Source organism: Gopherus flavomarginatus, chromosome 8 (assembly GCF_025201925.1).
Source record: "Gopherus flavomarginatus isolate rGopFla2 chromosome 8, rGopFla2.mat.asm, whole genome shotgun sequence".
Lineage (NCBI taxonomy): Eukaryota > Metazoa > Chordata > Testudines > Testudinidae > Gopherus > Gopherus flavomarginatus.
This window is the reverse complement of record NC_066624.1, coordinates 43,420,604-43,447,125: the sequence shown is the minus strand read 5'-3', so window position 1 is coordinate 43,447,125 and position 26,522 is coordinate 43,420,604. Positions and strand designations below refer to the sequence as shown.

General features: G+C 52.2%; 1 protein-coding gene across 4 annotated transcripts in view; it reads left to right on the top strand.

Moving 5' to 3' along the window:
• The first annotated feature begins 591 nt into the window (after positions 1-591).
• The window catches only part of SASH3 (SAM and SH3 domain containing 3), a 29,716-nt gene continuing 3,785 nt past the window's right edge, over positions 592-26,522 (top strand). The window contains exons 1-6 of one of the 4 annotated variants that reach the window (XM_050964224.1): positions 632-896; positions 17,620-17,715; positions 18,474-18,623; positions 20,395-20,527; positions 22,098-22,261; positions 23,952-24,158. In XM_050964224.1, coding sequence (XP_050820181.1) covers positions 840-896; positions 17,620-17,715; positions 18,474-18,623; positions 20,395-20,527; positions 22,098-22,261; positions 23,952-24,158 — 807 coding nt within the window. In that variant the 5' untranslated portion in view covers positions 632-839. Of the gene's footprint in view, positions 897-17,619; positions 17,716-18,473; positions 18,624-20,394; positions 20,528-22,097; positions 22,262-23,951; positions 24,159-26,522 lie in introns of all 4 variants that reach the window. The other 3 variants (XM_050964226.1, XM_050964225.1, XM_050964227.1) reach the window with 3 other exon arrangements.

Below are 26,522 nucleotides of genomic sequence, written 5' to 3'. Positions count from 1 at the left end.
CTCTGCAGGTCTGGTTGCTAGACCTTAACCAGCTGCCCTACTCTTGGCATGGATGAGACCACTATAGTGCAGGAGCCCTGAGGGTAGGATGACTGCAAGGCAGGACACGTGCTCTGAATCACTGCCCCTTCTGTGCACAGTGGCCTACAGGAGTGGGTGCAGAAGGCACTCCAACTGTGCAAGAAACACTGGGGATGGCCAAAATAGCGCTGTGCAGAATGTGGTGGGGGATTATCTGCAATCATATCTATGAATCTTCTATAGTTGTGAGGCAGGTGATTATTGTTTCACTGGCTGAAAGGTGACTAAGGTTAAACCCTGCAAAACCCCAAGAAATGGTTGTGGACAGAATTCAACTGCCCCGTGCTCACGTGGACAATACCAGGAATCCACTGTATGAAGGCTACCTCCAGCCCCTCTGGAGAAATGTATAAACCAGTCTGGAGTTGGTTCAGGGGAGGGTCCCCCCAGAGGGATCTGTGCAGCAATTTGGGGGGAATGCGCTGGTCATGAACATCTGTAGCAGTGTCTGCTGAGAGGGCACGGAAAGAATCCTCTGGCTGTGTCCGGGGACGTGGGCAGTGCCCTCCCTGGCATACAGGACACCAGGTTCCATGGCAGGGAGACCGTTCTCAAACTACTTCCTTCTTCCTCCCCCAGCACCAGCTGCCCTGGAGCAGCAATTGCCGTAAGTGCAACTCATGTGACGCCGCAGCTTCCTGTGCATTTCCCAGTGTCTGCTTCAGCTACGGGTGCAGTAAGTGACACGCTGGGTGCTGTGCTCCACGGCTCAGACTTCCCCTTGCTTGTCCTCTTCCAGCCTTTCTGGAGAGAGCGCCATGCTGCGCCGCAAGCCATCCAACGCCAGCGACAAGGAGCAGGCGCAGAAGAAGAAGGTGAGTGTGAGAAGAGCCTCTGCCTGCTCCAGCAAAGGGCGGCCCACAGCCCAGCTGTGACCAGCCCACCAGCTGCAAGCTCTCTCAGTCTCTCCCCTCCCCCAGGTCCCAGCTCTGAGCAGCTCCATGCTGCCTGTGGGTTCATGGCCCTGACACTAGACGCTGGCAGAGCTGACCGATCCAGCCAGTTCCACAGAGGGATGGTCTCCCATCAGACCCTGCTGGGGTGGACGGTGCCAGCTTGCGCCCCACAGAAGGACTATGCTGAGGGCAGACCCCCTGTGATGGTGGGTGGGAGGGTGACTAGTCTGGACAAAGACCCTGTGCCATGTCCAGGGCTGGGAGTGAATTGTGGAGCTACAGGAATTAGAAATGGCAAAGTCCTCTCGGCCCTTGGTGCCACTCATTCCACTCCCTGGGTGCTGCAGGAATGTCTCCAGGGTTTGGTCCAGGCTAGACTGCTTAGTGGTAAGCCATGGCCCCCATCATCTCTCTGGGGGAACGACACTATTCCAGTGCCAGCAAAACGTTCCTGATATTCAGCCTACATTTCCTCTGCTCGTGTCTCCCCATTGTGTCTACTTAGCTGCTCTCCACATATCTCCCTTCCCTTCCCCGTCAGGTAGCACTCGGCTGCACTGCGAGTCTCCTTGGCCACAGCTCCTGGTTTCCCAACCCCACCTGATCACTGGGGTTGCTCTTCTCTAAGCTCACTCTCATTTGCCAAGACCTGCATGGGGCTGATGAGCTCAGAACTGACAAAAGTGCTGGGTGAAAATCCAACGCTTGGCTTCTTGCTCCATGGGCCAGTGACCTGGCATTGGGATCCCACGGTGACAGTGAGGTAGGGGGATGAATCCAGCTGCTGGGGCCCTGGGTTGTGGAGTTTGCCTTCGCTTGCTGGTCGGAGGTGGCCACCGGCACCAGATGAGCTAGGAGGGTGACTCATACGAGTTGGAGCTGGGAGTTAGCAGATCCCAGCACTAGTGCATTGCCTTGTAGGCACTGCCACATTTCAAGGCTGGGGGGCCAACTTCAGCTGCCTAATGAAGTCCATGGAGATCCCCTTGGTTTGCACTGATGTGAGTGAGAGCAGAGTCCAGTTCTGGAATGATCCTGGCACTAGTGTACTGGAATGTGGCTCCTACCCAGCGCGGAGTGCAGGGGTGTGAAAACCCCTGCTTGTGCATTTGTGGGTGGGGGGGGATGGCACTTGTCATTTCCTTCCTGTGAGGATGTTGAAGGGCTGGGCTGCGTCTGCAGAGAGAAGTAGCTGCTCCGCTCTCAGGCTGGTGAGAAACTTTTGCAGAAACATCACCAGGGTTTTAGCTCATGGATCAAAGCCCTTCAAGGTGTTTGTGGTGCAGGCAATTCTAGGCTGAGCTGATCACGTGCTGCTAACCACTTCCTCTGGCAGCCTGCAAGGACTGGCTCCAGTTAGTGCTCAACACCAGCTAGCACTGAGCAACCTTAGGCAAGAGGAGGCTGAAGGAGACACGGCTCCTCGCTCTGGCCATTGGTAGGCACCTGGACCCATTCCCCAACACTTCAGGGTCAAGCAGCCTAGCTCTTCCTGATCCAGCAGAGTCCCATGGGGTGCAGTAGCTGTGCTAGCCTGGTCATGAGGACAGGCCAGGGAGCCTGGTGTGCAGCCAGCACAGGCCTGTCATATTGGCTCCAGGGCCTGCCTAGAGCACACACACAGCACCAAACCCATCTCCATAAGGGGTGGCGACAAGCATCGCCACAAGCTATTAAAGTGATACAAAGGATTTTCCCCAGGATGCGCCTCCCCAGTGTTGTTCATGACCTACACACAAAAAAGTTAGATAAAGACATCAAATACTCCCGCTGGAAGGGTGCAGCATAGCACTACTTTTACTCTTAGACACCAGACAGATCACACATGGTAATCAAAACCAGAGAGAAAGAAACTGGGCTGCTCCCTAAGGCAGGAGGCACTACTTACCCTACCTGGTTCTAATCTGGCTTTTTCCAGAGTGATTCTGATCACACACTTTCCTACAGAGCCCATTAGACTGCAAGCAAGACCAAGAAAACCTCCAATCTTAAAGTGATAGCTTGCAATTCCAACAAAGTCCTCAATACACCACAGCCAACTCCAGGATTAACCTCCCCAGGAACCTGCCCCCGATTAACTTCCCCAGGAACCTGTCCCCTATCTAATCTCCCCAGACACACTGCCCCCGACTGCACTTCCCAGAAAACCCAAACCCTGACTAACCTCCCCAGAAACCTGCCCCCAATTAACTTCCCCAGGAACCTGTCCTCTATCTAACCTTCGCAGGAACCTTGCCCCGATAAACTTCTCCAGGAATCCACCCCCAATTAACTTCACCCCAGGAACTCACCCCCTAAGTAACCTCCCCAGGAACCTCACCTCCCCAGGAACCTCACCTGTATCTAATCTCCCTGGGAACCCTGCCCCCAACTATGGTTCCCAGGAACCCCAAACCCCAACCAACCTCCCCAGGAACCCTGCCTCTGCCAAGGTGTAATCTCCCTCCTACTCCCCAAGCCTCAGATTCCAATTTCTTAACACACTCCCCATTCCTGGCTCATTCCTGGCACCTCCATATTTTTATGTCTCCTGCCTGGGCCTCCTTGAGGGTCTACCACCTTCTCTGAGGGCAGCCTGGCTTCAGCTCCATTGGAAACAATGGGGGATAGTGCCCATCTTTACTAGAAGTCCAGGGCTAGCATTAGGCTGGTACATGGTACTGCAGTGTATCTGTCTTCCCCAGGCTGCCCTCTTGTTCTTCAGAGCCTCAGCTTTCAATTTAAACAATAGTGGCTCTCTAGCAGTTACGGCTGTGACATAAAACTTGATCTGAACATACCCAAAAGGGGGAGGGATAGCTTAGTGGTTTGAGTATTGGCTTGCCAAGCCTAGGGTTGCTGAGCTCAATCCTTGAGGGGGCCATTTAGGGCTCTGGGGCAAAAAATCTGGGGATTTGGTTGTACTTTGAACAGGGGGTGGGAGCTCCTGAAGTCCCTTCCAGCCCTGATAGTTTATGATTCTATGATTGATGCAGCCACATCTGTGGAGAGCCTCAAACAATAGCTTTGAGATATGATCAGCACCAGTTATTTCAGTGGGTGCTAAGTCAGTACTGATGTTGTCATTGTTAACACTGAACTATTTCAGTGCCCATGCAAGGAGAGCAGCCAGTCTAGTATGGAGACCTGTGCAGCCTGCACTGAGTGATGGTTCATTTTGGAGGTAGGAGCAGGCTGGGTTGGGAGATACCACCACTTCTGTGTTTCCTCCTGCCACAAGGGAGCCCAGCCCAAGGTCCCATGGAGTACAAAGAGCTCACATGATCAACTTTCGATAGCTATTGAGAGCAGTGCCTCATTCTGGCATCGTGAGTGGTGGGGCTTATTGTAGGGGCAGAACTTGGACGAGTCCCCACTACATCTCCCTCGTCCCCGTAACCCCTGTCGGAGCCTCTCTGTTATCTGCAAAGACAGTAGGAAAACAGCAGCTATCTTGGCTGAGGGGAGCTTTGGCTTCAGTCCCATTGAAAGGAATAGGAAGATGGTCATTTTGGATAAGGGCAACATTTCACAAGTTTGAAGACAACAAAGCAGGAGCTAATGAGAACCCAAATCTGTCCTCCCCCAACACTGTGAGAGTGGACAGCTCTGCAAGGGAGAGGATGAGGAAGAGGAAGCCTCTATTTATGTTGACCTCAGCCAGCTGAATGTGGGCATTGCCCCACTTTGGAAGTGATATATTGAGGCCAAGGAGTGGGCTCAGGAGTGTCTGTGGAGGACTCAATGAGGATTTGGTTTCCACATGATATAGGAGGTTACAAGCCTCATGCAACCAGCAGCCCTTGGAAATATCTATCCCATCACTGCTGTCCTGGCCCAGGAACGACAACCGAACCCTGCATGTGCTAGACTCCCCTGCTACCTCTGGGGCGCTCTGCAGAGAGTCTGTCCCTCCAGTCTGACACAGTAGGCCCTTGCAACAGCCCTGCACAGAGTGAATGAGACATTGGGAAGTACCACATCCTTCCTCCTCTCACCATGGAAACAGGCCCTCTCTGGGGAGGCAGGGCAGGCTGAGGCAGCATCATAGCAGCAGGCCTCCCTGGGCATCCCCTCCCGTCTCACTGCCCCACCCTCCACTCTCACTTCCGCTCCTCTCAGGGGCCTGGGCTCTTAGTCCTCCGGCCCTACTTTCCTTCTCTAGCTCTTGGCACCCTGCATTCCACCACCTCCGCCGAGCCTCTCACTGATGCTAGTCAGTCACTTCCATTTTCCCATTGCTACTGGCATTGAAACTCCTGCCTGATCCCCCTTTACTTCCAGTGAGAGCCAGCCTCTGCCAAGACTTTCTCCAGCTGCTCTTCCAGGCACTTGACAATTCCAGCACCCGCCCCCTCTGCCTCTCTCCCTGATGGGTGGCCTAGTGCCAGCCCTGCGTGTCCCCTAGCACCAGCCCTATGTGTCCCCACTGCCTCACTGATAGATGGGTCGCCTAGCGCCAGCCCCGCATGTCCCCTCCGACTCACTTTAGACTCATTGACTGACAGGTCATCTACTGCCAGCCCCTCAAGTGTCCCCTCTGACTCAGCGATAGATGGGTCGCCTACCACTGGCCCTGTGCATGTGCTCTCTGACTCACCAACAGATGGGCTGCCTAACTCTATATGTGTCTGCTCTGCCTCTCTGACAGACACCATCTCCTAGCTCTGTCCTCCTATGTGTCCCCTCCAACTCATTGACAGACACCACGCTGTAGTGCCAGCCCTGCACACATCCCCTCCAATTCAACAATGGACACTGTTCCCTAGTGCCAGCCCCATGCACATCCCATCTGACTTGCTGACAGATGCTGATCTGTAATGCCAGCCCCATGCATATCCCATCTGACTCCCTGACAGATGCTGACCCCTAGCACCGACCCCGTGTGTGTTCCCTTTGACTTGCTGATAGATGTGTCACCTGTTGCTGGCCCCGCATAGTGCCCGACTTATACAGCGGAGCTGCTCAGCCTAAGAGGCTAGAACTTAAACTTTTGTCACTATAATCAAATTGTAGCCTGACCCAGACCTACTCACTCACCACATCCCACAAACAAAGCCAGATGAGGCTGCAGGGCCATGAGTTCCCAGGAAGTGCCAGGTGCTGGAGGAAGTGCACTCAAAGGAAAATACAGCTACTCACTGCACTGGTTTTCATAGAATGTTAGGGTTGGAAGGTACCTCAGGAGGTCATCTAGTCTAATCCCCTGCTCAAAGCAGGACCAACACCAACTAAATCATCCTAGCCAGGGATTTGTCAAGATGGGCCTTAAAAACCTCTAAGGATGGAGATTCTACCACCTCCCTAGGTAACCCATTCCAGTGCTTCACCACCCTCCTAGTGAAATAGTGTTTCCTAATATCCAACCTAGATCTCCCTCACTGCAACCTGAGACCATTGCTTCTTCTTCTGTCATCTGCCACCACTGAGAACAACCTAGCTCCATCCACTTTGGACCCCACCTCTCTGATTGTTGAAGGCTGCTATCAAATCCCCCCCTCATTCTTCTCTTCTGCAGACTAAACAAGACCAATTCCCTCAGCCTCTCCCCGTGTGCCCCAGCCCCCTAATCATTTTCATTGCCCTCCGCTGGACTCTCTCCAATTTGTCCACATCCTTTCTGTAGTGGGGGGACCAAAACTGGATGCAATACTCCAGGTGTGGCCTTACCAGTGCCGAATAGAAGGGAATAATCACCTCCCTCAATCTGCTGGTAATGCTCCCATTAATAAAGCCCAATGTGCTGTTGGCCTTCTTGGCAACAAGGGCACACTGCTAACTCATATCCAGCTTCTCCTATAATCCCCAGGTCCTTCTCTGCAGAACTGCTCTTTAGCCAGTCAATCCCCAAACTGTAGCAGTGCATGGGATTCTTCCTTCCTCAGTGCAGGACTCTGAATTTGTCCTTGTTGAACCTCATCAGATTTCTTTTGGCCCAATCCTCCAATTTGTCTAAGTCACTCTGGACCCTATCCCCACCCTACAGTGTATCTACCACTCCTCCCAGCTTCGTGTCATCTGTGAACTTGCTGAGGGTGCAATTCATCCCATCATCCAGATCATTAATGAAGATGTTGAACAAAACTGGCCCCAGGACTGACCTCTGGGGCACTCCACTTGATACCTGCTGCCGACTAGACATCAAGCCGTTGATGACTACCTGTGGAGCCCAACAATCTAGCCAGCTTTCTGTCCACCTTATAGTCCATTCATCCAATCCATACTTCTTTAACTTGCTGGCAAGAATACTGTGGGAAACTGTATCAAAAGCTTTGCTAAAGTCAAGATATATCACATCCACCACTTTCCCCATATCTAGAGAGCCAGTTATCTCATCATAGAAGTGAATCAGGTTTGTCAGGCATAACTTGCCCTTGGTGAATCCATGTTGACTGTTCCTGATAACCTTCCTCCCCTCCAAGTGCTTCAAAATGGATTCCTTGAGGACCTGCTCCATGATTTTGCTGGGGACTGAAGTGAGACTGTAGTTCCCCGGGTTCTCTTTCTTCCCTTTTTTAAATAGTATTTGCCTTTTTCCAGTCATCTGGGACCTCCCCCGAGTGCCATGAATTTTCAAAGATAATGGCGAATGGCTCTGCAATCACATCAACCAACTCCCTCAGCACCCTTGGATGCATTAGATCTGGACCCATGGACTTGTACATGTCCAGCTTTTCCAAATAGTCCTTAACCTGTTTTTTCACCACTGAGGGCTGCTCACCTCCTCCCATACTGTGCTGCCCAGTGCAGCATTCTGGGAGCTGATCTTGTCTTTGAAGGCCGAGGCAAAAAAAGCATTGAGTACTTCAGCTTTTTCCACATCATCTGTCACCAGGTCAGTAAGGGTCCCACACTTTCCCTGGCCGCCTTCTTGTTGCTAACATACCTGTCAAAACCCTTCTTGTTACCCTACGCATGCCTTGCTAGCTGCAACTCCAATAGTGCCTTGGCTTTCCTGATTACACCCCTGCATGCTCTAGCAATAATTTTATACTCCTTCCTATCAGCTGTCCAAATTCCCACTTCTTGTAAGCTTCCATTTTGAGTTTAAGCTCACCGAAGATTTCACTGCTAAGCCAAGCTGGTCGCCTGCCATATTTGCGATTCTTTCTGCACATAAGGATGGTTTGTTCCTGTGCCCTCAATAAGGTTTCTTTAAAATTCAGCCAGCTCTCCTGGACTCCTTGCCCACTCAATATTAGCTTCCCAGGGGATTCTGCCCATCAGTTCCCTGAGGGAGTCTAAGTCTGCTTTTCTGAAGTCTAGGGTCCACATTTTGCTACTCTCCTTTCTTCCTTTTGTCAGGATCCTGAGCTCAACCATCTAGTGGTCACTTTCTAAGGCTCAGGTTGTTTAGTCTAGTGTGTAAAATCCCCTCAAGTGGCACACACAGACTCCTTCCAGCAATGATGGAGAGGCACATTAGCTTGATACTTTTGCTAAAAAGAGACTGAAAATAGCCAATGTGATTGAAAGAGTCAACTTCTAGCTTCAGTGTTAAAACCCCATAGAAATGAATGGGGCTATTCCCACCTCTCAGAGCTCTCTTTTAAGGCTATCCACAAACTCCAGGAGATAGCTGTGTGTCAGTGTAACACATGGATGGTTTTGTCAATATATGAGATATACCTATCTCATAGAGCCGGAAGGGACCCTGAAAGATCATTGAGTCTAGTCCCCTGCCTTCACTAGTAGGCCCAAGTACTGATTGTGCCCCAGATCCCAAAGTGGCCCTGTCAAGGACTGACCTCACAACCCAGGGTTTAGCAGGCCAATGTTCAAACCACTGAGCTATCTCTCCACCCTATTTCTGTAGCAAGCAGATAAACTGGAAAAGCTATTTGCTGGTTCCTCCCTCCCATTAAATGTTTAAATTCTACAGAAATGATGGGCTTGCTCCTAGGTTGCAGGGTGGCCCGACCGCCATGAACCACTGCTGTCCCCTGCCCATCTGCTTCTCCCCCAATGGTAATGTTTTGTTTGCCCTTGTGCCTGCAGCTTGCCCTGGGCTGACAGCTCACTCCCCTTCCTCTCCCAATGCACCCCAGACACTGTTCCTGAACCAGGTACTGCACAGCTCCATGCAGCCCAGCTTACTGTGTTATTTATAGCAATACACCAGATGCTTGACAATGCTATGTGTGAGCCAGGGATATTTTCACACAACTGGAAATATCATGTCACTGGGCTTTGGACCCAGCTGGAGTGTTTTTTTGGGTGGGTGTTAAAAGCAAGTCCCTAGACTTTATGGTTGCACTGATGGGGCATGTACCCCACACTCTCCCTGAAAGGGTTAATGAAGGCATGAGAAGTCACTTATCTGGCTGCACCTGAAGGTGGCCCAGGCTCACACAGGCAGGAAGGTGACAGTGGAAAGGGGCTGTGGCAGTAGAGAGCGAGGAACTCTGCAGTCACTCCATGGTGACCTTGGGTTCCTCCCCTGAGCGGGCGATCCTGGCAGGAGGCCAGGAGAGAGAAAGCAGCCCCTGAGAGTAGAGCAGCCCCAGTAGCAGGATTTGGACAACCAGGGAGAGAGCCTGGGAGGTGCCCAGTGAAGGAACAGTACAGCAAAGAGGGAGACAAGGCCCAGGCTGAGGAGGGCTGAAATTGGTTTGTGTCTGTATGCTTAGTTTGGGATTTTCATTAGGGGACCCAGAGGGGAGCCTTGGGAGTCCTGAGGAGGGATAAACCATGGTGAAGGTTGTGAGCACCACAGAACCCAGAGCAGGGCCCAAGACCCTTCGGTGAGGACATTAGACTGTTGGACTTTCTGTTACCCTAGAAGGAGAGGACTGAATTGTGACCTGGCCAGAGAGTTGAGTGGCAGGAAGAGGCAGATTACCAGAGGACCAGGGCGGATCTCGGCAGGGGGGCATTAGGCAGGGAGAGAGCTGCTACACAACGCCCTGTCACGAGGAGGCACTGTAGTGGTGAGAGGTCTGAAACCCACAGCCTCCAGGCTGTCTTCACTACCTCCCTGGAGGAGCAAAGTACAGAGAGAACTCCTGGATATGCTGAGTGGGCTGAGCAAACCCAGGGATTACAGCACAGCTGTCAGCCAGGAGGCTCACTATACAGCCAGGATCATCACTCCAGGCTCACCTCCAGCCCCTCATACAAGCTGGCAAAGTCTTATTTTCTGGTACATACACATTACAGAAGGGAACAAGGACCTTTGCTCACACCTGCCAGGGACCTAAGACCTTTATTGCCAGCTGCCAGGATTGTGGGGCTTTTTGATTACAGCAGCCAGCCATTGCAGAGGACAGCCCGGCGGTGTGACTTTCCCAGGTGCTCCCAAGCAGGCAGGATCTTGAAACAGCAGGACAGATCAGGTAGTTTTGGGTGTTGTTAGATCACCAGTGCAGAGACTATCCAAGGGGTGAGACCAGCAGGTGCGGGCTTACAGCAACTGACTGACTGCACTGGCACCACGCGAACTTGTGCTTTGTGAAGTAAACCACTCTGCGGCCAGGATTTCCATGGGGTCCCATCAATGCCTGCAGAAGTGACAGCACGTGGGAGGGGCCTAAGGCAGCAGCTGTTGCGCCAGCCTCTTTGGAAGTGCTTGCGTTTGTGACCAGCCCTTTCCCTGCACTGATTCTGAGCAAAATCACTGTGTTCCCCTGCGGACAGCCTTCCATACTGTGTGGTTGTGCAGAGACATGGCCTGACACCTAAGTCAGCCCAACCCTCCCTTTATGCCCAGGGATGCGCCTTCCCCTACTATTCCCACAGCCTGTTCTGCCAAGTGGGTTCAGTACAGCATGGGGCACACGTGCAGTGCACTAGAGAACAAAAACTCCCTTGACAATCCAGTGTCACTTTGCAGGTATAGCCGTTGCAGTGCTGCCAACCCTACGCATTCCAAATCAGGGGGTAAGACCCCCAAATCCTCAGATAGGCTTAAAAATCCGGAGACTTTTAAAACATAATAACGTGTGTCTGTGTTTTTCCCTTCCGGTTTTTGGGCCTTTGGGAAACATGTTCTCAAGCTTTTCTCTTTAACCAAGAAGACTAATGGAGCATATGGGAATAGGGTCATATCCCTTTAAATAGTTTTTGCTCTCTACTGGTGCCGTCTGTGTTCTTGAAACTGCCAGCCACCAGCCAGAGCAGCAGGGTATGTGTAAGGAAGCCTGGCATGGTGTGGCCATTTGGAGCCCACCATGCCCAGTTGGCTCGTTCATATGACCAATGTTGTATAAAGAGCACAACCCACAATGACTGGTGGTGAGGATGGGACCCTGATCCAGGAACACAGGGCACTAGGGGCTGAGTGACAGTGAAATTGCAGCTACTGTGACTGTGAGTGACAGGCTCATGTAGCAGTTGAAGGCTGTCTGGAGAAATTTGACTTGTTTGGGAGCTCCGCAAAGGCCTGGCCCACCTATAATGAGAGACTGGAACAGCCTAGCATAGCTAATGGGATAACTGATGAAACCAGGTGGGGGTTTTACTGAGCGCAATGCGGCCAAAACATATCGCATGCTGCATAGCCTAACAGCTCCGCTTAAGCCTGCAGCCAAAGCAGTGGTTGAGATTCTACAAGATTCCCTGTTCCCCAAAGCCACTGGGCATTGCAGAGCCTCTGCTTTTATTAATATATATATATATATATATATATATATACCTGCCCCTGGAAATTTCCACTACATGAATCTGACGAAGTGGGTATTCACCCACGAAAGCTCATGCTCCTAAACGTCTGTTAGTCTATAAGGTGCCACAGGACTCTTTGCTGCTTTTACAGATCCAGACTAACACGGCTACCCCTCTGATACTGCTTTTATTAACAGAATCAAAAGGGGAAGGAAATGATTCCAGATTCTGTGGCTGAATTAAGGCCATTAACAACATTGTTGCTTTGGAGCAAGTTTCAGTGATGCATTAAGTGGCTGGCTAGTGTGTGGGATGCACAATGAAGCCATCTGAGAACAGCTATTGACTGAGACCGAGTTGACCCTAAAACCTGCAGTAGAAGTTACTGTATCAATGGGCACAGCTACAAGGATGCCAAGGAGCTGCGACAGCCTCATACAGGACCGGTGCAAGGATGTTTCGCGCCCTAGGCGAAACTTCCACCTTGCGCCCCCCCCGCCCTGAGGCGCTCCCCCCCGTACAGCAGCTCCCCCCCCTCCACCTTGAGGCGCCCCCCTTGTGGCTGATTAGCACCGGAAGCCTGGAAGGCGGGAGAAGTGAAGCAGCCATGACGTGCTCAGGGAGGAGATGGGGCAAGGGTGAGCTGGAGTGGGGAGTTCCCCTGCATGCTGCCCCCCCCTTACTTGCTGCAGGTGGCCCTCCCCGCGCTCCCTTGCCCCAGTTCCCTCCACCTAATGCCGGCGGCGACCAGGGAGGCCGAAGATCCAGCCACTGCGGTCGCTGCCAAAGAAAATGGCGCCTCCCAAATCCTAGTGCCCTAGGCGACCACCTAGGTCGCCTAAATGGTTGCACCGGCCCTGGCCTCATATCATCTATGCAGCAACTAAAGTGGGGACAAGGAGGAAGTACAACCTGAAGAGCACCGAGATCCTATTATTTCTTTGTGTGAAAGAGTCTTTCAGTGACTGTTGGGTCAAGAACAAAAACTGCAACAAATTGGGCTCTGCAGAGAAAATGTGCAGGTCAACACAACAGCCCCCTCCTGAGGGCAATGCCAGAGATTTGAACATTCATCAGTTTGCAAATGACAGCCTGGAGTCCAGTGAAGATGTTACAGCACCACTACAACTGTTAAATGTGGAAAACCATAACGGATGGATTTCTTTACAAGTGGAAGGAGTAGGAAATGGATCTTGGTACAGGGGTCCATGGTGTCTAATTTTAGAGTAGGATTACACTGGTCTACAATTTTTGAGAAGTCGTCTGCTTCAGAGATAAAATGTGATATTTATTATGTATTTTGATGTGCTGAATTCAAATATGACAATTAAAACAACTGATTGGCTGCTGTTTCTAAGATATTTAAGTTTTTACATTTTATGTCTATGTATATTGTGTAGATAGTAGAGTTTTAATCATAAATTGTAAACCTAGGTCTTTTCATGTGTTTATGGTTGCTTTACATGATAATATTTCACCTGTCCTGTTTATGTAACACTTTAAAAATCAGCAAAAGGGTTATATAAATAAAATTTATTATGAAACAAAAGGCAAAAAACTATTATGTACATAGTTTAGTCCTATTCAGTGTCTACTCGGCGCTTCTTGGCTTGTCTCTTGTATTCATTAAATGGAGCATCTCTTGTCACTGTCCAGCAATAGTCTGCAAGCATTGATGGGCTCCATTTGCCCTGATAGCCTGCCAGGAGATTCCACTGCTGTAGTCTGGAGCCCAACAGCTCTGCCTTACTCTTGGGTAGTTCCAAATTCCTGACAAGGTCATTCAGTTCACCTTGTGTTATGAGGTGTGGTTTAGAGGAGGCGGATGGGAGAAAACGTGGGTCCTGTGACATTGATGGTTCAGGACCAGAAGTTTCATCCTCTTCCTCTTCCTCGTCTGACTCAAGTGAGAAGGATTCTGGTGCATCAGGAACCAGCAGTCCTTCTCCGTGGGGTACTGGGCGTATAGCTGATGGAATGTTTGGATAATGCACAGTCCACTTTTTCTTCTTTGACACACCTTTCCCAACTGGAGGCACCATGCAGAAGTAACAATTGCTGGTACGATCTGTTGGCTCTCTCCAAATCATTGGCACTGCAAAAGGCATAGATTTTCTTTTCCTGTTCAACCACTGGCGAAGATTTGTTGCACAAGTGTTGCAGCATATGTGTGGGGCCCACCTCTTGTCCTTATCTCCAATTTGCAGCCAAAATAAAGGTGATAGGCTTTCTTAACCATAGTGGTTATACTGCGCTTTTGTGATGCAAAAGTCACTTCACCACAAACATAGCAGAAGTTATCTGCACTGTTCACACAAGTACGATGCATCTCTGCTCACTTTGGCTAAACAGAAATGTGTCCCTTTGCAAAATCAAACACTGACCAATAAGAGAGCACAACACTGTATGATTTCTAGAGCTGATATAGGGCAATTTGTTCAGCAGAGTGATGTAAGCTTCGTTATGATTGCATCATCCATGACTTCTAGGAATAACATGATGCAATTCATATCATGTATGACGCAAAACTAGCTTCAGATTGCATCATTCATTGTTTTGCCTAAAAAGCAAGTACTATCCAAACCCAGTCATAGATTTATTCATAGATCCAGTCAAAGATGTATTTTAGTCATTTCTGGTTTAAATTGAGATCCCTTCCCTTTATAACTCACTTATCCTCCGCCATTCCCAAGTCAAGGGTCGTATATACTGACCCAATAGCATATCTTGAAAACTAGAGCCAATCAACAATTTTAAGCATCATTTTCGTTCTCAGTGACCCAGAATTAGTAAAGCTGGACTACATTTATTTCAGAAGCATTTTGGCTGTAGAGCAGTGTTATTAGAGACAATTTAAAGTGGTGAAGTTGTAGAAAATCTCAGTGCTACTAAAAACACACAGGGGAAAATCATTTCCTGGGCGTTATTAAAGTGAAGGTAACAGCTAACTGCAAACAGCATCTGCTAAACTGCTTTGTAAAGAGAGGAGGTCCCGCATTGTATGCCTGACAGCGGACAGCCCCTAAGTGCACTCTGACACAATGGACAGAGAGGGTGCTGATCTCCAGACTAACCCACGGCTTAGGATGAGGCTATAAAGCTTTTGATATCCAAAGGGGCCCTTCTATACTGTGGTGCATCTTTGCCTGTAAAATCAACTGGTGACATTTCCCTATGTGAAACAGAAGAAGTGATTTCTCATGTGAGAGAAGATCAGAGGGGACAGACCAGGGGTGGGAAGAGGCAGAGCGAGGGCAGGGCTCAGTGGAGGGGGTGGAGCGGGGCCTCAAGTTGAAGAGGGGGTGCAGCAGCCCCTAGTGAAAAAAAAGTCAGCACCTATGGTTCACACTGGCCATTGGAAGCTGCAGGTAGGGATACTGAACTGAACCAGACAGTTAATATGTTCTATGTAGCACAAAGTGAAACCTTGCCTGCCACAAATGCCAGGGTACAGCAGGAAAGTGTCTGACATTACAAGGGGTAGATGGACTCATGCACAAAAACAGCTGTGTCCCGCTTTCTTTGCTCACAGGGAACAGTTAAGCATATCTCAAGGTTGCCTAATGTGTGGCACCAGAGTGTTATTTCTACAAAGCCCAGGGCCTGTGTATTCCAAGAATTACACGAGGCCATTTGGGACTGTAAAAGAGAGTCTTGGCCAGGAGTGTGTGGTGACTGGAGATTGATGCACAGAAAGAGGAAATGGCAAAATGGTGAGATGTCTAAACATGCTCCGCGGCATCCTTGGAAGTCATCAGCTATGCCATGGCAGTGACTCCATGTTGACTATCCTGGATCACTTATAGGGCATACATTTGTGATTGCAGTAAATCACTTCATCATCTAACCTTAGTTCTTTCTATATCAGGTCAGCTCTTCGATCTTTCTTCTCTATTCCAGCCTGCCTTGAAGCAGTTCCTCGGAAATTCCTCCGTTAATCAAATAATTTTGTAGAATGTTCATCCATCTAGTCTTGAGTCTTTCAACCCTTCTCTCACCTCCACTTCTCATTTAATACCCTGTTTCCTACAGACAGATGTTCCTAAGGAATAGGGTGATCAAATGGGCACATGTAGTCACACCCTACTGCTCAGTTTTCACATGGGAGAAAAAAATCTCCGTAAAGAAACACCTATAATAATTGATGGAGACCTGAAGCGTCCTCTGCCTTGTCTGGTAAATGTGACTCTGAGCATGCCCTGGAGTTGACTTGTAAACCAGTTCTTGAGCACACATTCTGCAGGACCTACTACACCAGTGATGCCTGTTGAAAACACAGAGCTACAACAAAGCCTCAGTAACTTGTGACTGCCCCAGTGTGTAAGGGACCAGGTGTAGGCAGTCTTGCCTAGTGGCCACAGCTGGGCTGTGATCTACTCATCAGGGATGGGAGTCACCGGGCAGGAGCTGGAGGAATCACAAGGCCAGGTCCAAGAAGAGTCAGGGATAGTCAGGCCGGTGTTGGAGACCAGAGATCAGAGGTGGTACCAGATTAGAATCGAAAGGCAAGAATCGGTGTCAAAGTCTGGCTGGAATCGGAGGTCACTCTAGCAGGGAGCAACAGATTAGGCATGTTTGATGATGATATTTGCACCCCTCCACACCCATGTGTTCCCTTCGTATTATTATTGCCGTGTGAAGAGGAAAAGCCCGAACATCTGGACACATATTTTGTGTCAAGGCGAGCAAAGAGTTGCCCAGAGTCGTCTGTGGCCCAGTGCTGGGGTGTCAGGAAAACCCCACTGACTGCAACCCTTGCTAGAGCATTGTGGGAGTTGGGCAGCGCTGCCATTGGGCTTTAGGCCTGCTGCCAGAGAAGCTTTCTGGGCACCATCCTACCAGATGATTACCCTGCACTGGGTGGCAGGGTGGTTCTACAGGCTGGGAGAGACCTGTGTATGGGACTCTACCCCTCCCCACACAGGATGATTGGCCTGGAGAGGGAGCACACCCTGCCCACACAGTGCCAGGCCACAGATGCTGCAGCTACCCTGGAGCCAGCAGTGGATGGGTCTGCTGGAGGGACAGATCCCGATAGCTCCTCCTCTTTGGGCCTGATGCTCCCCTCAAATCCTCTGGTTTTACACCACTGACTACAAACGTACCCAGGCGTGAGAGGGGGCCCAGTTCCTGGGTTTAGATTACAAACCCCCTGGAGCAGTGTGGGTTGTGCAGGCTCAGCAGCCACTTCATGGCAGCAGCGGGTGGTGAGGAAGGGGCTGGCTAAGGGTCAGAGCCCAGCAAGCTGCAGCCTGTTGCAGCCTGTTCCAGCCTCGGAGCGTGACCCTGGGATTGGGCCGCATGTTTTCTCTGTCTAAAGTGCAGCCATTGAGCATGGGTTGAGGCTCGTTAAAAAGCACTTGGTGTGTCTCCAAGCAAAGGGCAGAGGGTCTGCGGCTGTGTGTTTAGCTAGCTAAACGGAGCAGGGCCTGGGGCACATCCTCTCCCACCCCAGCATGGCAGTCGATGGGCATTGGTCCAAGGGAAACAGCGATCAAGGGCAGAGGAGAGCGGATGAGGCAGGAGGGACAGCAGAATGGACATTAACTGTATTGTACAGCGCAGCTGCGAGGTGGCACTATGGTGCATGCTGTATCTGAGCACACCACCGCTGCACCTGGCCGAGCCTTGTGGGCTATCCTGGAAGACAGTGCCTCTGCCCTTCAATAAAGGGAGCGCTGAGGGCAGCCTATATTTAGTACCAGTCTGACCTGCCAATCATGGCCCTGCTACCCCCATGTCTGAGCAGTTCCTGCAGGATGGGAGAGCCCTCCAGCCAGGGTGGGGCCAGGGAGGGGCGGGGTGACAAGCGGGAGGTGGGAAAGGGCTTTGCGTGATTGGGACAGATCTGCTGAGCCCTGGTCTGTTCCCGGCCTGCACTGGGGGCCAGGCTCCAGGGAAAGGGCAGAGTGTAATGCCGCAGAATGGGGAGGCCCCTGCTGAGTGTCATGTCAGGGTGGGGCAGCAGCTGGCTCTCAGTGGGAGGGGGCAGGCCCGGGGCGGAGGGGGCTCTCAGCGGGAGGGGGCTTGCTGGCTCATGCTGTCCCCTGCTCCCTCACAGCTCTCCCTGCAGCGCTCTAGCAGTTTCAAGGATTTTGGAAAGGCCAAGCCCAGCTCCCCCGTGGTGAGCGAGAAGGAGTTTAACCTGGAGGAGAACGTGAGTATCTGTGCAGCAGGGAGAAACTGACTGCACTCACGGGCTGCCTGGCCCCATGGGCATCACACCCTAGCCCACTCCCTGCCCTCAGGAAAACCCCTCCAGCCCCATTCACACAGGGGGACTGGCTCCTGCCCAGTCCCTGCTTGCCCCAGGCCCATATAACCCCAGCCCTGCGCCACCCACTGCCCTCTTGTGCTCATATAGCTCCAGTCCAGCCCTGCCCCACTCACTGCCTGCTCCAACCTCGGGCCCATAAAGCCCCAGCCTGGCCTCACCCCACCCACAACCCACTCGCCCCTTGGGCTCCTACAGCCCCAACTCCACCCATCACTCCATGCGCAGACACAAATGGTACATACACTGCACCCGTCCCAGGTAGACAGCTTCTCAGAAGTCGGAGGTGCCCACGACACTGACTGCTCTCTGTGTGGCACTGCTCCCCAAGCTGGCACTCACCTGCTGGGCGCACCCCCATCATTTCTCAACACAGGGACAGCGTGTGGCAAAGGTGGACTCCCGGTGCTCACCGAAGACGTGCCTCTTCCCCACAGTCAAGTGCCTGGGCTCAGCTGTGTAGGGCACTGGGGTTTCCCTGTGAACGATTCTACCCAGGGCATCCTCCCAACACTCAGGTGGCCGCCCAGCTGGCTCATCCTCCCTTAGTTTGAGGAGCAGAGGGCACAGAGAAGAGCAGGGCACTCGCTTCTCTGGCTCTGTCCCCCATCCCTCACTGCCAGCTGTGACTGTCCCTGCAGATTCCTGAGGATGACCTGGCCAACGCACCTCCTGATGACACTGGGAAGAGCAGTGGCATGAAGCTGGGCAGGAAGTGGAGAGCTGTCATTTCCCGCACCATGAACAGGAAGATGGGCAAGGTGGTGGTGAAGGCACTGGCTGAGGGGAAGGTAAGGAGCAGGGTGCCAGGTCTCTGTGCTCAGATCCCAGGGTGTCAGCACAGGACAAAGACCTGGAACTCAGAGAACCCACAGAACAGAAAGGACCAGGGCCCAGAGTGGGACACTGGGTGAGCTGAAACAGAGCTGGTGCCAGCTTGGCTGCCAGCCCAGCTTGTCTCTGGTGGCTCCTGTACAATCAAGGTTTTCATTTCCCAAAGCAAAGTTCCCAGCCCTTCTGATTGCAAAGAAAACCTTGTGAACATGACCTGGTGCATTAGGGCCTGCCTGAGCCTGCAGAGGGCAGCCCGCCCAGCAACTCCGTCCCCAAGGGTAGTTAACTCTGGAGCCTACTGATGACAATGTGATGGCAACTCTTTCACTGCTGTTCCTTTTAGGAATTGTGGGATCCTGAGCAAGACTCGAGTACGAACATTCTTGCCTATCTGACCTCTAAATCCCTGTGAGGGAGGGAGGTCGTTTCTTAGTTATGCCTCCAGTGCAGGCATGTGGAAACAACGCCTGCCCTGCCCCAGTGCATAAGAACAGATAGCACCAACATGCAGGTGGTGGTGGGTGGGGGACTCCCCAGCTGGCTCAGGCTACATAATTATCTTGTAGTTGGGGCAGAGGGTGCTCCAGCCAGCCTGTATCTCACTATTCCTGAACCACTGTCCCATTCGTCTCACCAGCTCCCAAGACAGGGTACAGGCTGGTGGCTGCATGGCGACCAGGGTAGTTGTGCCTGGGGTCTGACTCCCCTCATCCAGAGAGTGCAACACGGTTTATTTGATCACTCAGGCTCTGTGCTTTCCACCCTTCACTGGATAAGCACCCGTCACATGAGCTGGCTTGTCCCCTCCCCTCCTCAGGCTCGCCTGACTGGCCCAAGGTTCCCCATGGACTGGGCACCTTTGCCCCCACTTCCAGAGCTTGTTTTGTGCCAGCCCCTTTTCACCTTTGTCCTCTGCCCCAGGCTGGCTTCCCACAGCTCTGTGCCCAGCTTTGGATTGGGTTGGGTTTCTGCTTGCTAAGCCATTCTTCGAACTCTGAGAGCAGTGTTTACATTCTGGACTGTGCACTCCCCCTACCAGCCATCCCCTCCCTGATATACTCGCCCAGCACATTGCAACTTTAGACTAGTTCTTATCAGGCCTTTTCTGAGCCCTGCACTGTCCCTTTCTGTAAGCAAGAAGGGTCATCTTAAACTTCTGTAGCAGTGATTTTAAACTTACTCCAGCACTCTTCATCGCCCCGTGACTGGCCCATGTCTGCTGAAGGCTGGGTGGACAGCGTGAAGCTGTCGGGCCACAGCAATCCGAACAAAGGCAGAGGAAATTGAATGACTAGATTTTGGAGGGGGGGGGGGCCTGACAGCTCTAGATGGACACTTCCCATCCACTAACCTAGACTCCCCCACCCCACCAAGCAAGTGGAACAGGAAAGTGAACAGTTTACACCCCTGGCCCCTCTTTACTCCTCCACATCTCAGCATCACTTGCTGCCAGGAAACCCCCCCTCTGAAATACCTGGACCCAGTTTTCAAGCCCCAGGAGGCCCAGGTCTGGGGATTCCAGATGGTGATCGCACTCGGAGCTCTCCCATTGCTCCTTTCTGTAGCAGCTAGCCCGTGTGCTCAAGGCGGCTGGATGCAGAAAGTCAAGCCATGGCCCTTGTTACATTGCTTTTGTGACTGAGTAAGAGCCACTCTGACACAGCCGTGCTGCAGCCTTGCAGCCTCTCTGGCACAGCCTGCACTAATTGCCTTGGCCTCTACCTGCAGGGAGAAGTGGGGGAAGAGGGCTCCATGTCGCTGGACGGCAGCCTGGAGGAGCCAAGCCTTGAGAAGATGCCCTTGTCATATGTGGAGCTGCAAGAGGACGTGCACACACCGCTCAGCCGCCAGACATCCAGTGGTGAGCGCAGGGGCCATGCTGCTCCCCGGGGCTCAGTGGGAGGGGGCATTTTCACATGCCACTATGCTCCCAGCTCCCCTCCCATGGCCAGCTCTCCCCAGGCACCTATGGAGGCAGAAGAGGGCCCACCCCCAGCAGGAAGGGCAGAGGCCAGCGCAGTCTCAGCCTAGCCCACATGGAAATAGCACCCCGTCACCTGCTATCCCCTGCTGCCTGCCCCAGGGACAGTGTGGCATGAGGGCCAACAGGGCTTCAGTGATTGCCAACACCTCCGCCACTCTTGGGCTTCAGCTTACTTGGGGCAGAGCCCTGGCAGGGGAACTGCCCCAGGCAAAGATGGGAGAGGCCCCACCCATCTAGTGCAGCCAGAGATGGCTGGGACACTCACATTACCATGAATGCAGGGGCTCGGGGCCAGCTCAGTTCACCTAGAGTGCATGTCCCCTGCCTTTAAACTGCATAACCAGGCTCAGAGCCAAGCACTTGGGCTCATGGGTAGACCTTGTGGCTCCCCCACCCTCAGACTGCAGAGCGCTTGCTGTAGGCAGCACCCAACCATGAACACAGGTGGCCTTAGAGCTGTGCGCAGAGCTAGACTCAGACTCACTGGCGAGGGTTTGTAATTGCAGTGCGTGTATATGTGCTCTTTGGGTTGCCAGGTGTCTGGTTTCAACCAGAACACCCAGTCGAAAAGGGACTCTGGCAGCTCCAGTTGGAGCTGGGGGGGATGGCGCCTGCGGGAGCAAAGGCAGCATGCACCCCACAGAGCTCCCTGGCCACCCATGTGCCCAGAGACTGCAGGGACCTAGTGACTGTTTCAAACCCCTCATCCCTGGCCCCACCCCGAGGCAAAGCCCTCACTCTCCTCCAAACCCCAACTCCCTGCCCCAGCCTGGACCACCCTCCCACACCCCAAACCCCTCATCCCAAGCCCCCCCCCGAGCCCACCCCTGCCAGCCCAAAGCCCATAGCCCCTTCCTGAACCCCAACCCCCTACCCCAGCCTGCTGAAAGTGAGGGTGGGGAACAGCAAGCGACAGGAGGGGGATGGAGCTAGTGAGAAGCAGGGTCTCAAGAGAAGGGGCAGGGTGTTCGGTTTTGTGATTAGAAAGTTGGCTAACCCACGTGCCTTACACACTGCTCATGGAGTTGTGGGGGTGATGTCAGGCAGCAGAACTTCACGTCAGGCCCTCAGCAGGCTTGTCCTGCCTCCTTACCCCGTGCCGCAAGAGGCAGCTACGCTTTCCTTCACTGTGCAGAGAACAGGCAGCATCAGCGTGACGGTCCCTTGCGGAGCATGAGGAACCAGCTCTGCCCACCATGGGCAAGGGGCACCCCTGTGTTACGTGTAGGTCTCACACGTGGCACTGGGGCTCTTGCTCATTGGCAGCTGGAGGGTTGTGGCGGGCGCAGTGGAAAAAAACTCCTAAGCCCAGTGCAAATGACAGCAGCACAGTCACTTACCCTAGTCAGAGGCTGCCCTTGGGCGGGGCCAGCTCCCAGGGAAGGGAAGCAAAACTCCTGGCCAGGCTGGCTCAGCAGGAGAGGCTGACATCTTGCCCCCGCTGCAGGGAGTGAACTTGGCTGCACCAGTCCCTGCACTACAGGCAGCAATCGCAACAGTCTGAGGCTGGAGGAGCCCAGCCTGCCCTACAGTGGCCCTTTCTGCGGGAGAGCCCGAGTCCATACAGACTTCACGCCCAGCCCCTACGACAAGGACTCATTGAAGCTGCGGGTGAGTAAGGCCTGGCCGGCTGGTGCAGGAGGAACATGGGTGCAGAGAGAAAGAGCTGTTATTGAACACACATCACCACCGGTCCCTGTGCGCTTGGCCTCAGCAGGCTCAAGTCATGGAGCTGGCTCTCCCTGGTTCAACTGGAGAAGCTTCTGGGGCTGGGGGTGGGGCTGGGCCTTGGCCTTTATCATAGCTGTCCTTTCTCCAAGTGCAAACGGAAACAGAACAGGAAGGGCCTCGCTCTTCTTTGACAATGCTTCATGTGTCATTCCCACAAGTCACGACCTCCATGCGACTCCCATGCCGCGTGAACTGGGACTAACACCCCCTTCCCAGCTCAGCTGCTCATAGACACCCTGCAGCTGAGGGGCTGGAGAGGCCCAGCTGCTAGGAGAGCCTTCTCCAGCCTCGCCAGGGCCTGCATTGCAGCACAGTTCACCCCTGTAACCATCACAAAGGCACAAGCCCAGGCTGTCCCCCATGGCAGGCCCCTCCTGGCAACTCGCTGGGCAGCACAGAGCTCCGCTGCTGGTAGGCTAGCTCTGGTGCTGGCTCTGCTGCCCCCACCAGCCACCACCATTGGCTAACAGGCCATAGAAAGCTCAGCCTTGTAGCCCAGCGAGGCTGGGGGCGGCAGCCAGTCCAGTGCCCTGCAGTCAATCCTGCAGCACAACCGCATCGGAGAACAGCTGGCTCCCCAGGCACACAGTCCCAGAGCAGCACAGAGCTGCTGAAATGACCCTAGCCTCTTCCCCGTCTGCCCAGGAAAAGGGGGCAGGGGCAGGGTTGCACCCTACTCTGCCCCCCCCCTCACAGCACCTGAGCATCGTGCAACTGGACTGCATGGGTTTCTCCTCCCACCTGCCGGGCAGCAGGGCCGTAGTCCCAGTGTACATTCGGGATTCAAGGCCCAGAGAGGCTAATGGGCCTGTCCAAGGTCCCACAGGGCCTCTGTGGCAGAGCAGGGAATTGAACCAGGGGCTCCCAGTTCCTAGGCTACTGCTCTAACCACTGGACCAGCCTTCCCCAGGCAAGGCCAGGGTGCTACACTGGGCTCTTGGGAACACTGCAGCCTTGGCATCAGGGCAAGCAGCCCCAAACCAGGCTCTCACTCCCAGTGACAGAGAAGAAGCTTAAAGCCACCTTCCACCTGCAGATACCTGGCCTCGGCCCAGCTCTTCTGTCCCAACCTCTGCTGCATGCTCCCACTGGTTTAGCTCCTCAGGTCTCCCCTGGTGCTCCCACCCCTGAGCAGCTGGCTGGCAATGTACTAAAACACCAGCACCTGGCTGAGCCCCATCTGGCACCAGAGGAGCTGACCAATGATGCCAGTAGGGAAAATGTGGGGCAAAAAAGCCTGGCAGAGGCAGCCCCGACTCTCGCCTTCCTCACTGCAAGGGTAGGAGAGAGGATGACACCTGCCCGCAACTGTGGGAACCCTCCCTGTGGCTCGCGGCCAGAGGCGGGCTCCAGGGAACAAATGCCAACACCTTTGCCTGGCTGTCCCCCACAGCATGTCAGCGGTACTGTGGGGGGCCAGGCCTCCACCCAGCTCCTACCTGTGCCGCTGCTACGGGAGCCCATGGGCACAGAGCCAGCAACCACAGAGCAGGTGGGACAAGCCCAGCCCCGTCCCACCTGCCCAGTGGGTAGAGATTCTCAAAGGGATTCCTCTTCATGTTTGGCCCAGAAAGGGGACATCATCGGGATCATAGAGAAGCCCCCCGTGGGCACCTGGACAGGGGTGCTAAACAACAGAGTGGGCTCCTTCAAGTTCATCTATGTGGACATCATCCCTGAGGAGCCGGTGCCAGCCCGCAAGAACCGAATGCAGAGCAAGAGCAAGCGGCCCAAGCCCAAGACCTTACACGAGCTGCTGGAGCGCATAAACCTGGAGGTGAGAGCCTGGCTGCGGGCTCTGGGGAAGGGGAGGACAGGTGACCTACACACAGGCACCAGCAGTAGGGTGACCATACGTCCTGTTCTGGCCGGGACAGTCCCTTTCTTAAGCACTGTCCCAGCCATCCTGACTTTTTTCACAAAAGCGAGGTGCGCAGGAACGTGGGGGGTGAGTGAGGATGCCAGCCCCGCCCAGCGAGGAAGGCAGGGCTTGAGGGAGCAGCGATGCCGACACCAGCCTCAGCCTCACTCATCTCTCATATCAGTGACAGTTCTGCCAACCTGCTCCATCTGATCCCTGCACCATTCAGTGCAGCCACACCAAACACAGGGAATGCGGCTGCAGTGCATGGCATCAAAATGCTGCAATTCTCATCTACAGACCACAACACAAACTATGGCATGTCCACTTAATCATTCATTCCTCATTACCACACAGACTCCTTACTGAACCCTTCCAAGTGGCTATTGCCAGCTCCAGGGGGCAGAGTTAAGGTGGCCTGTGGGGGGCACACCTTTAACTTTGTATTTCCTGATTTTCAGAGGTTTGTATTACCTTAACTCTTCATTTGCTGGCTTATAGAGGTTTCAGTTTAACCATTCTTGGTATACTGTGGGGGGCACTAAGCAGCCTCACCTCTGCATTAATTGATTAGGTAGTTAATTTAGTATTTAGATTAAATTCAGTTTTCACTTGCCCTCACATTTTCAGCTCAAGGTGCCATCAGAGATTAGACTGATAGTGAGTAACAATGCAGCAGAAACTGCTAGGAGGTAGCTGGAGGTTTTGGCAGCCAGGCAGGGACAGCTGGAAATTCTGGCACCTGAGAAAAAAATGGGTGACCCTTGGGATTGTGGAATAAACACAACAGCTTGATCTATAATATACAACTAATGGAAGAAAGGGGAAGCTGATAGAAATGAATTTAAATAATAAGTTAGGAATTGTAGAAACTGATAAGGGAAGCAAAGGGACACAAGGAGAAATAAATTGCCTTCAGAATTAAGGACAATAAGGAGTTTTTCAAATATATTTGGAACAAAAAGAATCCTGATAGTAGTATTGGTCCATACTAGATGGAAATGGTAGAATTATCAATAATAATGTGTAAAAGGCAGAAGGTTTCAGTATCTGAGGATAAAAAATTATAGTCTCATCATATGGTAACAGTAGCACTCTTTCCATTCCACTAGTATTTTGAGAGGATGTTAAACAGAAACTATTAAAGTCAGACATTTTTAAATGAGCATGTACAGATAACTTGCATCCAAGAGTTTTAAAAGAACTGGCTGAGGAGCTAGCTGGGTGTTAATGTTGATTGTAAAAGTCTTAGAGCACTGGGGAAGTTCTAGAAGACCGGAAGAAAGCAAATGTGCCAAGAGTAATTATAGACCTCTCAGCCTGACATTGATCTCACCCAGATAATGGAGTGGCTGATACAGAACTTGAATAATATAAATTTAAAGTAGGGTAATATAATAAATACAAATCAACAAGGCTTTATGGAAAACAGATCCTGTCAAACTAACCTGATATCTTTTTTTGATGAGATTACAAGTTTGTTGATCAAGATAATAGTGTTGGTGTAATAGACTTCTGTACGGGATTTGACTTGGTACCACACATTTTGATTTAAAAAACACCTAGAATGGTATCAAATTAACATGGCACACATTAAATGGATTAAAAACTGGCTAACTGATAGGCCTCAAAATGTAACTGTAAACAGGTGTTTTTTCTATCTGACCCTTTTATCAATGACATGGAAAAAAGTATAAAAATCACTGAAAAAATTTCAGATGACACAAAAATAGGGGTAGTAGTAAATAATGAAGAGGACAGGTCACTGATTCAGAGTGACCTGGATTGCTTGGTAAACTGGGCACAAGCAAACAATAATTGTTGTATTCATCTGGGAACAGAGAGTATCAGCCATACTTATAGGATGGGGGACTCTGGCCTGGGAAGCAGGGACTCTGAAGATTTGGGGCTGTGGCAGCTAATCAGCTAAACACAAGCTCCCATGACGATGCTGTGGCCAAAGGAGCTAATGTGAACCTGGGAGGTATGAACAGAGAATCTCAAGTAGGAGCAGAAAGGTGATTTTTCCTCTGTATTTGGCACTAGTGTGACCGCTGCTAGAATCTTGTCTCCAGTTTTAGCGTCCACAGTTCAGGAACGATGTTGGAAAACTAGAGAAGGTTTAGAGAAGAGCCACGAGAATGACTAAGGATATAGCTACACTGCACTAAAAGACCCATGGCACCATGTCTCAGAGCCTGGCCAAGTAGCTGTGGGGCTAAAAAGAGCAATGTAGATGCCTCCCTCCCAAAGTCTACTCTGCTATTTTTAGCCATATGT